The sequence below is a fragment of the Hoplias malabaricus genome, chromosome 1 (assembly GCF_029633855.1).
Source record: "Hoplias malabaricus isolate fHopMal1 chromosome 1, fHopMal1.hap1, whole genome shotgun sequence".
Lineage (NCBI taxonomy): Eukaryota > Metazoa > Chordata > Actinopteri > Characiformes > Erythrinidae > Hoplias > Hoplias malabaricus.
The window spans coordinates 26,251,707-26,269,259 of NC_089800.1; the positions used below are offsets into that span (position 1 = coordinate 26,251,707).

Sequence of the window (17,553 nt, forward strand, 5' to 3'; positions counted from 1 at the left end):
CTCAGCTTGTCAGTGCGATGGATTCTCCTCCTCCCATTTTGTTTCTTTAAATTTCAGGAAGTAAGCCAGATTAAGGTATCCCAGTAGACAGCATATTTAAGGTATCTAAGAATTGGAACAGTCTATAGGTCAGGGGTTCACAAGTGGGTCCATACTTCATTTTCCGTACTACAAAACTTTAATACTTAAACATTACCTTCATATATTCTGTCTTAAATCATAATAATAACCTTCTACACTCTCTGCCATTGTCTTTAATGTACAGAGGCAGAACTCCGGAATGGTACAACAAGGCGTTCGGTCATCTCTGTGCCGCTGAAGCCGCCCGCATTCGCAACTCCTTCCAGCCCATACTTGCTGAAGGTCCAGAGACTAAAATCTGACCCCTCCATCCCCTGCCAGACCCTCTGGACCTCTGGAACTGCCCCCACCAACCCCACCAACACTGTGACACTTCAAATGATGTCAGGAAGAACCCAAAGCAGAAACTCTGCAACCGGCCAATGTATCTTTGTGTTGTTGTTCATTTGTAATGTTTGTAATGTTTGATATATATTATTGTAATTATCATTATTTGTATTATAATTAATTATATTGGTACATATTTGCTGTGCACATAATCTTATACAATGTATACAACATCTAAGCTCTTTAGTGCTTCTGGGAAGCATGTATGTTATTAAATTCAAAGATAAAGCTATATTTGATTATTTGATGGTACGTGCCATGCAGCACGCATATGTGTGTGCTTGTATTGTGTGTGTGCTTGTGTGCGTGTGTGTGTGTACATGTTCATACAGTTGTATGCAAACTTTTGGGCACTCCTGTTCACACATTTGGCACATTTGAATGTTAGGGAAAGTCAGTGCACAATTGCTGCTTATTTGTCACATTTTTCAGAACCCCCTCCAATCATTAATCACCATGGTCGTGTGGGGCTTTTATGCTAGAAGACTTATCATGAGTTAAATAAACACTGATTCAGAAAGCCAGGGTTTCTTACCTCACAGAGAATCCACTAGTGTTAATTTGGGTTAATGTTTAACTTAAATGCTCGAACTTGAATTGCAGGTGCGTGGCAGAGGGGTAAGTGGAGACAGAGGTGGGGATTTATTGCATATTTATAAATCAGCAGTAATGAATGAAGTCAATGGTGTAGAGTTATATCTAAGTCCCTTTTATTTTATTTTAATATTTCTCCTTTAAATCTGCGCACATTGTTTATTTGTTCAATTTTGGCAACTTATTTAAAAGTCAATCAAAATTTATATGGTGCATATTTTTCCCCAATGGGAAAAACATTTTATGTAAAAAAAATATTTATATACTGTTATTTGTAAGACTTTTTATGTTCAATAAAAAATGAAAACGGGAGAATGACTTTTGTAAAGAAACAGAAAATTATGGCCATAAAAAAAAGTAATACTACAAATTGTTCCCTTGCAATGTTTTTATTTTCTGACCCTTCAGGGCCTCCATAGCAAGAAATAATGGAAAACAATTCTAAACTCAGCATAGACCAAAATTCCTATATTTCCAAAAATGCTCTATTCAGCTTTGTTCCCACTAGAGGATGTGTTAGCTGGTTTTCACTTTGAAAATAAATGACACGTGTAATTGCACCAGGAGTATCCTCTTTTTGCACACAACTGCATGTATATGTACAGACATGTGACCTGTATTGAGTGCATTATCGAAAGGCTCATGTAAAACAAGTATTTGGCCTTACGTTGATATCTCTTTGCACTGATATCAGTCGGCTAGGTTCGGTACGAAATGTTACGCGGATGTAAGCTGGTTTTACTTTGCCTTCTGTGTCGATGCTTCAGTGTTTGTCTGAGGATGGATGTAATGTTATTTTATTTTAATGTCGATGTTGTAAAGGTGAAAAGAAATAATGACTTGGGTTTGATTTTCTCAGACCTGCTCTTGTAGTACTGGATTACGTAGAGGACAGGCATCAGAGACAGTGTCTTTTTTTAATAAACTATATATAAATTAATGATTACTAATTTAAAGTGCTGTTGTGCTTATTTCTTCTCTTGAGGTTCTGTTCACTACATGGCCAGAAGTTTGGGGACACATGATAAGCCAGTGCTTCTCCTGAAAATAAAGGTATTAATTGACAGCTTGACCCCTGTTGTTGCAGGGGAGTGCTGGAACATCTCTGTGGGGATTTGATGGCATCACAAATGCCAATAAATCCTGAGGAAAGTGTACCGAATGCTTCATCATTCCAGAGAAAACCGTTTGAGGGTTCCGCAGCTCAAAGGACTCTAGCCAACACTTGCCAATTTATTTCAGGCTTTTCTAAGGAGATTATAAAGTCTGTATGTGATTTATTAAATGTTGTGTCCGTAATGGAATACAGCAATTCTCAGGGGCTTCTACAAACATTCAGACTAAGTGTCAATCGGCAGGAGAACACAGGGAGACACAGTGCCATATCATTCCATACATACAGTATGCTTTACTCATAATTAAATAAAGTATCTGTTTTAAGCTCTGCTACTACTGCTACTGCTGCTGCTACTGCCATTGCTACTGCTGCTGCTGCTGCTGCTGCTGCTGCTACTGCTACTGCTATTGCTGCTACTGCTATTGCTACTGCTGCTGCTGCTGCTGCTGCTACTGCTACTGCTGCTATTGCTACTGCTGCTGCTGCTATTGCTACTGCTGCTGGTGCTACTATTGCTACTGCTGCTACTACTACTACTGCTACTGCTACTACTACTACAGCTGTTGCTGCTGCTGCTTCTGCATCTACTGCTGGTGAAAAACGGTGGCGAATATGAAATGGTGAGACTTCAATGTCCACTAGATGGCAGTATAAGCCTATTTCAATTTTATATGGCACTTCCACTTGTTTTTCTGTAGGATATTTTAGTTTGTTTATCATCAATACTACACAATATTCATGTATTTATATATTTTAATAATGAATCTGTTTGTTTGTGTTTACGCTAAAACAAGTTCAGTACCCGTGCTTGACATATACACTAGTAGCGTTATGTCACTTGACTGAAATTCATAAGCAATATGACCATAATTCGGTGGACTGCTCTGGGTATAAGCAGAGCATTTGTAGCCCATTGCTGCAGTAAAAGCTCTTACTCCTCTGTAAAGGCTGTACAATAGATACTGGAACCCTGACGTCGTTTCTTTTTCTTTTTTTTTTTTTTTTGATGAGTTTGTTGTGTTCTCCCTGTGTCTGCATGGGTTTCCATTGGATGCTCTGGTTTCCCACAGTCCACGTGGGTGAAAGAATCCTTCAGTGTGTGTGTGTTTGCAAGTGACTACCACCCAGTTTGTGGTGCACTGTGATGTATTGGCACCCAGAAAGGCCCTGTACTGATCAAAACCCTGATCAGGATGAAGGGGTTAAAGACAATGAATGAATGAATTAATGAATTAATGGATGCACCACATTCACTGAGCTGACTCCCATTCCTCACTGTACTGTGTTCCCATCTTTATTATCCACTATGACATTTAATCTACGGCCCGCCATTCTATTACACGCAAATAATGCCACTTGACTGGATCAGATCCGTCTGCTGTGGCCTCACCTGGTCGGCTGCCTCTTTTTAATGAAGTCATAAAGCACCGCTTCAGCAGGCCACTGTCGAGGAATATTTAAAGCCTGATTGAGTCTGACATGTCCCTGCGCTCTCACACACATCACCATGCACCACTCGACACCTTCTTCCACACCTTTAGTGTGATCAACTGACTCACAGAGGTGGGTTAAAAAAAAACCAAAAGGCTAAAACCATCCATATGTGAAACTATCCATAGTTGTTTTAATTCAATTATAAGCTTAATTCCCCTAAGAACCACGGAGAATGTATCTACATTGGAAACTATGCTTGTCAGGTTCTGATTTTCCTTTTCCAGGAGTGCTCTCTTCTCATCTAACATCTAATTTTAAAGCTCAGAAGTGAGATAAAATTTCATGCGCAATAGCCACAGTTCTGGGCTAGAGCTGAAGGGAATATACACAACACCCTTCTTCCAAATAAATAAATAAACAAATAAATAAAGCAGGAATGAGAAACAGAGAATTGAGAAAGAGAATCGATTTCCATTAACACATTTCCATAACAGACTCCCCTTCACTCCCACAGAGAAGCACTGACCACAGCAGAACAGGAAGCCACACATAAGCCTAAGGTGGCCATGTCCAATGCCATGTGCCAGCTATGAAGTGCTCCATGTAATAGTCTTGGATGTTTCTAATTCAGAACTAATCGTCCAGCATCAGCACCGGACTTCGCTAAAGCTCTCACGGCTGCAATCAAACCCTCATAGCAACAATATTCCAACAATATTTTCCACAGCTCCGGGGTCTCTAGGTTCTGGGTTCCTACCTCACCTTAGGTTACTCCCTGTTTGGCGTGTTCTCTCAGTGTCTGCATGGGTTTCCTCCCATAGTCCAAACACCCATGCTAGCAGGTTGACTGTATGAAAATGTCCACAAGAGTGAGTGTGTGGGTGACTTGGGGAGTGTGTGTTGCCCTGTGATGGACTGGTACGGCCTTGCGTCCTGGATGCACAAAAAGCTATTCAGGATGATGCATTTATAGAAGATTAATAAACATATTTTGTTCAGTGGAGCACCAACTCTTGCCGATAAAATGTGCATGCAAATGAGTTGGTTTTGTGACTTCACAAAACAGGAATTCACAATGGATTGACTGCAGATTTGCATATGGACTGCAAAAGGAAGGAAGTGAATTGTATTTTGGGGAACTTTAAGAATGTTTTAAGAAAACATCAACATTTTTTAACGAACATAAAATGTTTTGTTATTGTTGAGTCACTGATTATTGAAAACCTTATGTTTGGAAAATAATTAGAAAACAAAAATGTGGATTTTGACATGAGCCCTTTAAATCATTTTTTCTTTCTCCCTCTCTTTCTGCGAGCCGCCACCCCCCCACCCCCAATCACCCCCCACCCCCACCGTGCACATGTTAGCTCCGGTAGTGAGGGATAGAGGGCGTGTTGCTGGTGAGTGGTAGAGAGAGAGAGAGAGAGAGAGAGAGAGAGAGAGTCATGAAGCTCAGGCGGTGGATTGGGCAACCAGGTTAGAGCCTCACGTCGCCGCAGGCGAGCCCTGGAGCGCGGCTTCTTTCTCGAATCTTCCTCCTGCTCCGTGTGGGTCTGAGGTGTGGAGCGTGTGGATGCTGCGCTCTTACAGCCGCTGTTCTTGTAGCTGTGTGTAAGGATCCAGGTGACTCGGTGACTCGGTGCTCGTTAGCGCGTCTTCCTGCTCGGATCTGGCCGCAGATGGCGAGCGATAAGCCGGGCTCAGTGCTCCTGGCCGCCGGCCTGCCCATCCGCAGTATCAGGACCAAATTCGCCGTTCTTATCGGTCTCATTCAAGCCGGAGAGGTCACGGACAGAGACATCGCCGAGACCGTGCTCAACCTGGTGAGTTCTGGGTGAATAGAGTCTAATGTAACGCTGTGGTGCTCAGGTTCAGTACCGGGCTCAGTCTTGTGTTAGCTGTGGCGTGTGTTAAGGTGCCACTTTGGGGCTCTTTTAAAGACACCTGCCTTAAAGACGGCAGCACTGCTGAAAGTTATTATCTCAGTCATCTCTGGTCGAGTCATACATTAAAGCGCAAATCCACCCACTCTTAAATATCGCCATAATTGCAATGATTGATATGTAAACACTATTTCAGGTTTGATTTGATGTGATTTCATCACAGGGTTATATTGTCAACTGTGCTTTGCAATCTAAAGCCACCTGTGAATGGATATGTGCATTTTAAGCCAAAATCTATTGCTGTCATTGTTTTTGTTGTTAGCAGAAAGAAGCAGCTAGTAACCGTTAGGGTTTAACTTTTTGTGAGACCTCCTCAGACATCTGGTTCCTGTCACCAAGCCTTCTGACTGTATCTAAAATGAAGCATTTCACATCAAAGTCCACTGAATGACTAGATTTTTGTGATTTTGTTTCTTTATTTAAACAGAAATTTCCCTTTAAACAGCACTGGACTTTGTATGAACTGAGCCTGTGTTCAGAACTAATGAGCACACCTGAGTAATGGAGGTGTCCAAGTGTTTTTATTTATTTATTTATTTTGGACACTGTTTGATATTATTGTGTGTAGTTTGGGACTCTTGGGCTGAAGCTCAAACGATTCCTCACTCCCTATTAAGGGCACTGCATAGGCCACACAACTAGACTTGTATGCCATAGCATTTAGAAACTTGCAGTTTAGGACTGATTGTTTGTTCTTTGACATATAGCTCACTCCTACGGTATGACAGCTTGGGTTATTTTATGTACTACATAGTGCACTAGAGAGAGAGTATAGAGTCATCTGAGACACATCCTTGGTTGATACTGAAAATATAAAGTGGGAATTTGATATGTTTGACTGATTAAATCATACTTAATCAGAAGACACTGTTATTGGACTAGGACTTTAAGCCAAATCCAGCCGATCCTGGTGTTGCTGATCTATCCTCCGTGGTTTAGCTCCAGTCTTAATCCACCCCTTCCACGTGTTAATGGAGGTCTTTCGGAGTATTTGCATTTCGAAATGAAGTCTTCTCTGTAAACTGGTCCAGGAAATGTGTTTCTTGGGGTTTCCTCTGCTTTCACTAATCAGTGACTTAACAAGGCTTTCTTGAGTTCAAGTGGGTGTGTGAGTGCAGGGAAATATTGACATGAGCATTTACGTCTTGATCACAGCTGGGAAACACTTCTATATCAATTTGAATGTTTTTACATTTAAAGGGAAACCTGACTATTAAGACATTGAAGCCTCAGAATGTGAGCAGTAATATTAAAGTGTGTTGTATAGCAAGCAAAATATATATGTATATATATTTTCTATTAGTAGGGCACTTTTTGTTGCAGTATCAAATGTTTGCTTTTGTTGTTGTCCGTTTTATAAGAACTTTTAACTCAGTTACACTTATCAGCCATAACCTCATTCAAATCAGCTCAACTCAAAATATATATATGCGCTTTGTAGCTCTACAATTACAGTCTGTAGTCCATCTTTAGTCCATCACCACACAGCAGGTATGATTGGGTGGTACATCATTCTCAGTGCTGCAGTAACACTGATTTGGTGGTGTGTTAGTGTGTGTTGTACTGGTACGAGTGGATCAGACACATTAGTGCTGCTAGAGTTTTAAAACACTGTGCTTACTCAATGTCTGTGGAAATAATTGTAATATTTTGGCTGACTGGTGTTTATTATTCAGCCTTTTTCACTTTATCTAGGTGGCCTAGTAATAGAGAGACTTGTTTGTCATATTGTTTTTATAATAATAAAACCTCATTATATTTTGGTAGTGTTGGACATGCAAGCTAAAGGACACTAAAGAATTCAGCTAAAGAATTCAGATCCAACGCACCCAGCTCTACAGCTCTTACCCATTTCTCACACTTGCAGCAGCAGGACCCTTGTTTGAATGAGTATTTAAGTGTGCAAGTCTGTGCTGTGCCCCATTTCTTTAATTTTGCTCATCAAGGTTGCTCATGAGTGTTCACTACGAGCAGGGGATGAAAAAGAACTGGGACAGGGCCTAATATACAGGTGCACCTCCAGCAAGTGCACGTCAGACCACACCTTTGCCAAGCATGCAAGAAACCATATGGTCCAATGTGACTTGCAAACAGGTTTATATGGAAACAGACTCAAAAATAGCATTACATTTGGGATGATATCTTCAAAGAGAGTGTGTCCCTATATTGTTTTCTGGCTTGTGCCACAATTAACCACAGTTCACCATTCAGTATCACAAAAGTGTGCACTTCAAAGAGGACTTCATGGTTTGAGCATGAATGGGGCCTTGACTTCACTTTCAGATATTTTCCTAGTGGATCAGCCATTGATTCTTTAAGCCCATGATGGCCAAATGTAACTAAAACTGTTCTTTTGTTACATAGCTGTGGTGTAAATAGACATACTTTACTCCAATTGTTTGCTGAAGTTTTATTACCTACATAGTGCACTTCATAGGGAGAAAGGAGCTAATTGAGTTTCACACTTAAACTAATTCCCTACTCTAAGATACTGCCTTCTACTTGATAAAGGCTGGTTAGTAGCTTTAGAGTTAGAGCAGGTGTGCAGGGATCATACCAAATATGTAAGTTATGGGGTTCTCATGAACCGAATTTGGACACCACTATTATAACCTGATTCTGGTCACAGAGATGTTAATGTGGCTTAATCAGATACAAATCCACACCACCTAATCTACTTTTACCTGGCAGCTTAATGTGTAGAACAGCTGATGGTTTGCAGTGATTGCAGCAGAACAAGCTGGTCTCCGGAACCTGTCGGAAAGGCTAATAACTTTCACCAGGGCGGTTATCTTCCGCATAGCCAACAACAACAATACGTTTTGCATTTGTTTTCCTGATAATGCACTAACTACAGCGGGAGCAGCTCACCTGCTGAGTTTCAGGCATCATGCAGTGCACCTTAGGAACTGGCTGCAAGGTCTGCATCTTAAACCGTGTCTGGGTTTGATAATGGACAGCATCAATGCAGGTTTATTTTATTGAGTCTGTGTGGTTTCAGGATTAAGGGTTATCTGCAAGCTTTTTCAGAATGTTGTGGACTGATGTGGACTGTGACATTGTACTTGTGTTATATGAGAGCACCAGGTTAAACTGAATAAAACAGTGTAAGGGGTTGTTTATGCTGATGTTGAAATTAGCCACAATCATATCATAATACTCTGGATAATCATAATTACATTTCAACTAGTACTTAATCATCCGTTTAAAACAGTTGGACTACTTCTTTAGTCTGTGCCAATATTTTTGCCCCACATTCTCAATCGTCCTTTCGCACCGGACACCTACTGGTCCTAACTGCTGGACCAAAGTTAAATGTGTAAAGAGGCTATTATTATGATTTGGATGAGTCTGGCTTCTTCAGGGATAATACACAATGGCATCTTGAACTTGTTAGTGAGCATGAGTTGACAGACGCACTTTTGGGTTAGAAGAGTGGATTTCCGTGATGGCAGGCATACCTTGTTACATCACCCTTTGTGAATGAATTCATTCAAGCTGACAAGTCTTGGCTGTAGCGCAGCAGAGTGGAGAGCAGGCAGTATGTGCTGGAGCTGGCTGTCTCTCAGCAGCAGCAGATGGAGTAAGAGCAGTGACTTGCCTGTTGACATTCAGATGACAGTTGTGTAGCTGAGCTCACAGGTGGTGGTGCTCATAACACACCGAGGAGCTTTTGTGTCGCTCACAAACTGCAGAAAGGAAGAGATGCCAAGTGCTTAGGCACACAAGAGGATTCAACTTAAAGCTACGATCAGGCCTTTTCTGAATGTAAGAACACAGCGTCAGCGTCACGCAGAGTTACAGACACTACGGAGTTAAACGCTCTCAAAGATTTGCTTCTGTTGGCATTTTTAGAAAGAAATGGCATGCAGTCGGGAGTGCGGGATTGAATCACAGTGGGAAATGAGAAGTATGCTAATTGTGTACTCTCCAAGAATGAGTAATAGCATATAGTGCATTTGATGTAAGCAAAACACAAACAAACAAGCTGGCAAACTTTGATTACGTCTTTTAATTAGCCCTGTCGCAGTCATGGGAACTTAGCTGACAGCTAATTTGCCAAACAAATCAGTGTTATTGGAAACTATCTTTCATCCTAACAGCTGATACTCAACAGAGCTCAAGCTTTTCTCACAAGTGCCCTCTATAAGTATATTTACCAAACATTAAAAAAAAAAAAACATTTCCAACCACTGCCCTCTAAACGTGTTATTACCAATGTCAAATAAAAACATTACACACCACTTCCCTCTAACAGTGTTATTTCCAAACATCAAATAAACATCCATTACTCACTACTGTCTTCTAAAGGTTTTATTACCAAACATAATATAAATAAACAATACTCAAAAACACAAAACTCAAATAATAATAAAAACTATAACAACAAACACACTGCCCTCTTAAAGTGATATTACCATACATGAAATTATCAATCACTACTAACTGTTAATCTCTCTCTTCACAAGTCCCACTAAATTTTTTGATCACATGTGGCACCACTGCCTCTTTTTGTACTAAAGCAATATCAGATCAACACACTTTGTGGAGAACACAAAACCCCTGAGTCTGTTACATCAACTTACAGATGTCTTTGTGAGCATTGTTCTAAATGGTGATTGTATGTTAACCTTAGCTCACATTTACATTTACACATGTAGTAGACCTTCTAATGCAGAGCGACTTAGTAGTAAGTATACACACAGAAACTATACAGTACAAGTTGCAGAAGAATGCCTTAATTAAATTTGCTTCCTGGAAATGTTCTTGTCTTCAGTTAGAAAATCATGTCATCTTATATGTGGTATCCAGGCTTTTGCATATGATTGTACCTGAGCCGTTGTTTAGGAAGCGGGCTTAGAGCTATGGGATTTTTCAGAGCTCCAGAGATTAATTACAACCCAGTGAGATGCAGGGAGCAGCTGGGAGCAACACTTCAGTCCTCAGCATGTTGGGACAGAGGCGGTGTGCCGCTGATCTGCCTCGATCTCTGCCCTCTCTGTAGGAACTGTGTAGTGGGAATAGAAACTAACTGTGCATGAGAAGAACAGGAAAAGGTGATGATGTTCAAAATTAGTTTTCAAAGTTGTTTTTAACCTGCCACTTTTTGCCAGAGCATCTACTGGGCCAACCTAGAAGAGACATTTTCTCTTACTGACTAACTGACTCCTAATGTTGAAACATGCATGCGTGAGTATGAATATTAGTGTTAGTTAATGTTAGTTTAGCCATATTTCACAGAGAGGACTGTGGCTTTGTCCATGGGCGAGTCGAGGTTCAGTAACTCAAGAAAGATTTCATATAAATAAATAATAGGAAATAAGACAAGAACACACTCGATTGTGTGTGTTTCTGGGGCTGTGCTTGGCCAAAGCCACGGCTCTATGTTAGTTAGGTTTCTCCACTGTTCACAAATTCAGGATGGCTCAGAACTCTGCAACGTTTGCACACATATTATATCTCACAGAGAGAGTGCCCCATAGTGCCACAGAGTGTGTGTCTTTGCCAGAAATATTGTAAAGGGAAGTGGTGGGGAGACATTTTGTGGTGTTAGTGTGTTTATAAAGCTCCAAATAGCTGCACACAGCCTTCTTAAACTTCATGTGCTTTACTCAAACCTGTTACATTGAATAAATAAGTAATAGTAATTCTTGAAATCAAAAAAAAATTTTGGTCTTCGTTGTTCTTTGGTGGTAGATGATCTAGTATTTATTTTTAAATAAAATGAATGAACAAGAAAAATTTGGACGCCGGTGTTATTTATTATGAACACAACTTTGTGCATTTCTGCATTTATTAGTCCTGCCCTTCATATTTTCTGTACAACACAATCACAAAATAAAAACCACATGTACGCAAAGACATTGATATGAAGCACCAAAGCCAATGACAAGGGTATATTTTGGGCTTTGCTTTTTTGAAAATGTCAGAAACACCTTTGTGACAATGGCTATATGGCAGTCTGACTAAACTTGGCTTGCCTAGTCTTGTTAACTCACCTTTTCTTATTCTGTCTACATTTCTGCCAAATGTTGATAAATTGTACATCATCTGTGACCTTTGACAGACTTTTGACAAAAAATCCATTTAATCTGACTATTTTTCAACTCGTACTAGTTGCTGCTTGGAAAATCATTTTATAATGTACTGTAAATTTTCATAATGCAATAGCGTCTGATCACTTGAACAGGCAAATCCACCAAAATTAAGCAGGCTTGGAAGTACTTGGAGTTGAGACCTCCAAGGAAAGCTTTGTCAGCTGCTGGAAGTTATGTTGGTCGGGCCAACAGGGGGCATGGTCCAGTGCAGAGACAGAGACACTGTCCTGAACAAATGGCGCCATCCTTTGAATGAGAGGTCCTGACTCTCTGAGGTCATAAAAGACCCTGGATTCTTCCTGGAATATAGTGCTACTAAATCTACCACTGTGGTCACATCTGGTCTCCTAATCATCCCCATCTTCAAATAAACTGGCTTAGTCATTTCCTCATGTCTCTGCTCGTCTAATAGCTGATGTGTGGGGAACAGAGGGGTTCCATCACATCAACCAGGTGGAGGTTACGCATTGGTCATGGCTGAGATGACTCCCTAATGTCCCAAATAATTTTCAGCATTTTGAGATTAAGAATGTATGTATCATCACATCAAATATCATCTAATTTCTGATTAGATTCAAATGTACAAATCTCCCTTTTGAAGCACCAAAAGGTAGAGGGATAGTCCCCCACACCCACAAACATACTTTTGTTAGTATCCTGCTAAATGCGAGTAAATGAATTGTATGCTGGTTCTAGAAAGTCAAATTTACATATTATGCATTGTTTTCTTCTCATTTTTTGTATGATTTTTTTAGCATATGTAAATATGACATCTGCTGTTTTTTTTGCCTTTTATACCCAACAGAATCTTATTAAATTGCTCCAGGTACTGGATGTTACTTTACTACTTTACATTTGCAAGTTTTTTATCCTGCCCTTGTTATCAATTTCTGCTTGATATCCTCTTCAGGCCATATTTGTGTGAATGTGTCTCAGACGTTCTGTAGGAGTAGAGCTGTAACATCATCTGGCTGGTCCTACAGTTCTTTTGATGTCTTAGTGGAAAAATCAATATCTGGGTCTCTTAGGAGCAGGAATACAAAATGAAGTTGATCCTACTAGATCAGAGATATTCAAAGCTTGACCTCAAAACCCAGTGTAATTTAATGACTGGTAGTTTATTACATGATTAATGTAACAGGTTTAGCTAATTCAGACCTATGTAGAATTTCTCTGTTAAACATCAGGCAACGCTGCCTTTAGATAAGTACATAACATATATAACAGTGTGCCATAACCATAGCAACCTATACTGCTCTGAGAAGCTATATAAGCTCTGAGAAAGCTTTACACTGCATTTGGAACATTGCTGTTAGGATTTGATTGCATTCAGTCAGTTGAACATTAGCGATCTCAAGTTCTTGTTTCGGGATCCCAAACACCAACAAACTCCAACTTATCCCAGAGGTGTTGGAGTGAGTCAAGAGAATTCAATTCCATTTTATGCCAATCTTGCCAATACATTGCATGGTGACATTTTAATTTCTGTGGAGATTATATAAGCTGAGTGCCTTTAACAGCCTATGGAAGCAATAAGGAAACTGTGATGTAACTAAAATGTAACGCACCCACACACAAACAAGAAAATAAGCAATTTAATGTATTACGTAAAACATTATTTTTCACAATGACTGAAAAAACCGGAGAGCTCACAAACGTCCCACGGTGAGATGTTCTCCAAACCCCACATATTTTATTCCTTTGTTTTTTGTGTCATGGGGGAACCACTGATCTGCTCCCACCACCACAGATCCAGCCCCCTGGTGTTTCAGAGATACTCTGAAACTCAGAACTTTGAAAGGGTTCTCCTCTGGCGAGGAAAAGTCCAACCTGGAGGAACATCGCAGTCTTGCCCCCAAGTGAGGGGACACCTTGCACCTTGCAGAACTTTGCATGTTTAGGTTTCACTGGGTTTCACCCCCCCCCCCCCCACACTTTTGTTTTTTTGCCAGGGTTAGGGTTAGCAACATTGTGACTAAAACATTTTAGTGTTTAAACCAATTCTGAGCCATAATAAAGGTCAAATTTTAGGTCAAATCTGCTCTTTCTATAAAGCAAGACACTTTTCGTGAATATTTATATCCACAAATCTTTGCTGGAATTTTATTCTCTTCATTATTTGACAATTAACAATAGGAATCAATGACTGAACATGTCGCCAAACCTTTGAATGACAGTGTATTTTTATTTCAGATTTGAGTGGGGCTTTAGACTTCTGGCACTGTATGTCATCCTAAGATATCAGCTTTGTGAGATTGGAGCCAGCCACAGATGGACAGATGGTCATTCTCTGTAAACTTTGACTGATATTTGCTTGTATTGCTGTGGACTCCATGCAGCCACGGTGTTCTGAGGCAGAGATCATGACATGCTCCAGGCTTCCTGTCTCAGGCAGGAGGAAGAACACTTTTTTTAATCCTCCAAGGAGACATTTGCTTCTTAGGAAACCTCATATGTTTGTGGACGCTTGGTAAAGCAAAGTTTCTTCTGAAGTGAAGGGCATTAATAGTGATTTGTCCTTCTTTGCTGCACTACCATGTTTTTGATTAAAAAAATAAATGGAATCAATGGAAATTAAATTTCTTCTGGAAATTCTTTGGTAATGTTATTTTTCCCCGCTTGCTGGTGCATGATGATGTAATAATATATCTGAAGGCATTTTAGAGATAGGAGAGTCTCTTTTATCATTATAGCACAGCAGTACAATACAATTGATGCTATAAACTGAGTTTAACCCATCTGTTGCAGTGAAAACACACACACACACACACACATCCAGGTGTTGGGCAGCTTTCTCAGTGCACAGAGCACAGCTGGGGGTTGTAGGTTGCCTTGGGCATATCAGCCATGGATGTTAAGGGAGGAGAAAGTGCTGTTCCTTCACTCCTCACTCCTTCTTTTTTCTTCCGGTCTCACACTTACTCGTGATATAGTCACGTTTATAGGAGACTGCAATTCGTGACATAGTCGCATATTTTCAACATTTTATGTGACAATATCACAATCATAAGTGTATGGGTAATTACCATAGAAACACTATTCGACAGTAACACGAAACCTCTTCCTCATTACATGCGTCATTACCATCCATTAATACCACCGTCTTATTTTTATTTACGGAAAATATAACGCTACTAATTAATTTTTTGCTAAAATACCGAAGCAAATAATGGCTAGAGAAATGCTTTTCAGTATTAACCTTTTGAAAATTAGTCAAAATAACGTTAAGTGAAAGAAAAGTTCTCGTTAGAGTTAAAGCTAAAGTAGGAAACCATTAATAAGCATTGCTTAGGAGAAATAGTAAAATACTTTGTCTTGGAATAAGAACCTATGTTATTTAATTTGCATTATGCCTTTTTCTATGTTATGAGTAATGACGCATGTAATGAGGTGGAGTTTTCGTGTTACTGTCGCATAGTGTTTCTATGGTAATTACCCATACACTTATGATTGTAATATTGTCACATAAAATGTCGAAAATATGCGACTATGTCACGAATTGCAGTCTCGTATAAATGTGACTATACCACGAGAAGGTGTGAGACCGGGTTGTTATTTCGATAACTGATTGCTCTTTTACAATAAACAAGCTGAAAAAGCTAGAACCATGTAAGCGAGAGAGGTCATGAGCAGGGACGTAAAAGAATGAGGGTCAAGAGGGTCAATCTTATTTCTTTAGCTGACTTTTCCCTCTGTTAGGGAGGAGTTTTGACTGAGCCGAACTCTGGAGCCCAGCCAAATGGAGCGGAACATTGGAGCCCAGTGTGACTTTAATCCCAACACGGGTCTAATTTACTCCTGCAGTAAACTCCTGTCTGTTCCACTCCAGCCGTTTCAGTTAAAACTCACACCGAGCTGCTTGTAAAGTGTATTAACTGGTAGAGCAGCGATTACAGCGCTGCAGTGATTAACCACTGATGGATTTGAGGTAAGCAGAATTAAGTGGAAGGAGCTAAGCGCTGGGATCCAGGATTTAAGACTGGATTTACATGGCACTGCTTTACCAGCAGAGGCAGAACTTCGTTCCAGTTGTGTGAAATCTGTTTATCTGATAAATGACCTGATGAGTAAAGATGATTTGAGAACATTCTGGGTTTGGGGAGCGTAGAGGCATTTCATCATTCAGATCATTAGCAGAGAGAAGCCTCTGTCTCAGACTTTATTGAACATCATCGATCATTTTAGCTTTTATTAGGGAGGAAATTGTTCCTAAAAATACCAGCCAAATTTAAAGGAGCAGCCCAGGCAAAATCCATATTTGTCTTTACTGGTTACATCATTTATTCCACTGTCTCACTCTTTCCTGCTGTGTGTGGCTGAGAGACTGATGGCTAAATCATGTTAACCCCCTCCAAATCAAGCTTCTCCTCTTCTGTGAGTGCGTTCTAATAATACATGTTGCAACATTGCTGTTAGGATTTGATGGAATCCAGCCAGACAACACTCCAACTCCATTCAAAATTATGATATGGTGATATAGAAATCAGTGCTGGGGGGCTTTGTACCCCACCTGTGTACTTTTGGAATTGCACATGGTGAGACTCATATGTAGCTACATTCTTAAAAATAAAGATGCTACAAAAGTTCTTTAATTAATTGATGACAAAGAACCACTTTAAATTCCATAAAGAATCCCTTTTGTAATTAGTTTTTAATGGGTAAAGTACCTTAAAGGCTGTTCTCAGTGTCTCAGTGTCTTTTGAGGTGGAATGTTATGTTTGAGGTAAAATGACTGCTGTTTGGACGTGGCTGAAGTTTAACTTCTCTGTGAGTTTTTAGTCACTCTTTGAATTACTAAAGTTACTCATTTATAACTCGTTGTAATTCGTTTTATAGCACATTCTGTCTGTGTTTACTTTTATGCAGTTTGGATGTCTCTCTTAGCAACTGTTTTTTTTTAACTGTTTACCGACACAGGACCTTTGTAAATACGTACATTAGACTGGCTTTGATCACGCAAATGAACTGAGAGCAGCAAATTGTGTGGAAACTTCCACTGAATTTTATTTTAAAAAGTGTTTTTTGATTAAAATTATGAAAGTTGCTTTTAAGTTCAAGTGATTGATTTATAATTTTTTTAAATATTCATCATCTCTTTATGGAACTAAAAGTGCTTCCTTTATGGCATCACTCAAAACATTTGAAGCAACTTTATGTTTAAGAATTTTCACTGATCTTAATGTGTCTACAAACATTTGGACATGATGCATATGTTAAAGCACGAGTGATATTTCTTAATCTGGATGATTAGTGAAATTTATAACAATCAGACTTGAAAGAGCCCTGTGGAGAGTCAGAAGTGGCTGCTACATTTTAGTAGCTGCAAATAAAAGGTAATAAGATTGTATGGATTTATGCAGCGCTGCCCCAGAGGATCTGTCTCTGACTGGAATAGGCTTCTGCAAATTAGAGGTACACAGCACTATTGCCTCGCAATCAAGCCCAGAACATTTTTGCATTGCTAATTGTGTTACGCCTATCGATGTTTCGGAGAGATCCAGACTGGTGCTGAAACAATGGGGAACAAAGAAGAAACAGGGGCTCTCTGAACGTGACAAGTGTAAAAAACATGTTCGTGATCACGTTACTCATGCCACGTGCTTAAGCTGAGAACAGAATCTAGGTCTAGGAGATGGAGTTGTCTGCTTTCATTTAAGTAACTTTAATAAAATACCCTGTAGGCAATAATATTACTATGTTATTACATACAGCTTCAATCATTGCTCAGCCTTTAGACTGTGGTTATATGGAATGCTTGTTTCCCGTATTCCACCGAAGCTATTTTACTTAATCAGCTTAAACCCAGATGAGGAGAACTTTCCTGGTGCATTCATCAACTTGAAGAGAAACCTGAAGAGAACATTTGTAGCAGTCATTTTTCTTTCTTTCCGCTTCTCTT

General features: G+C 39.8%; 2 protein-coding genes across 5 annotated transcripts in view; both read left to right on the forward strand.

The window, feature by feature from the left end:
- The window catches only part of stard13b (StAR related lipid transfer domain containing 13b), a 56,230-nt gene extending 54,248 nt beyond the window's left edge, over nt 1-1,982 (forward strand). For all 4 annotated transcript variants that reach the window (XM_066660757.1, XM_066660767.1, XM_066660747.1 and 1 more), the window contains exon 14: nt 266-1,982. In XM_066660757.1, coding sequence (XP_066516854.1) covers nt 266-383 — 118 coding nt within the window. In that variant the 3' untranslated portion in view covers nt 384-1,982. The remainder of the gene's footprint in view (nt 1-265) is intronic.
- A 3,048-nt stretch (nt 1,983-5,030) lies between these two features.
- Nucleotides 5,031-17,553, forward strand: part of nbeab (neurobeachin b) — a 342,438-nt gene continuing 329,915 nt past the window's right edge. Inside the window, exon 1 of the mRNA XM_066660786.1 lies at nt 5,031-5,436. Within this exon, the coding sequence (XP_066516883.1) occupies nt 5,293-5,436 (144 nt within the window). The 5' untranslated portion in view covers nt 5,031-5,292. The remainder of the gene's footprint in view (nt 5,437-17,553) is intronic.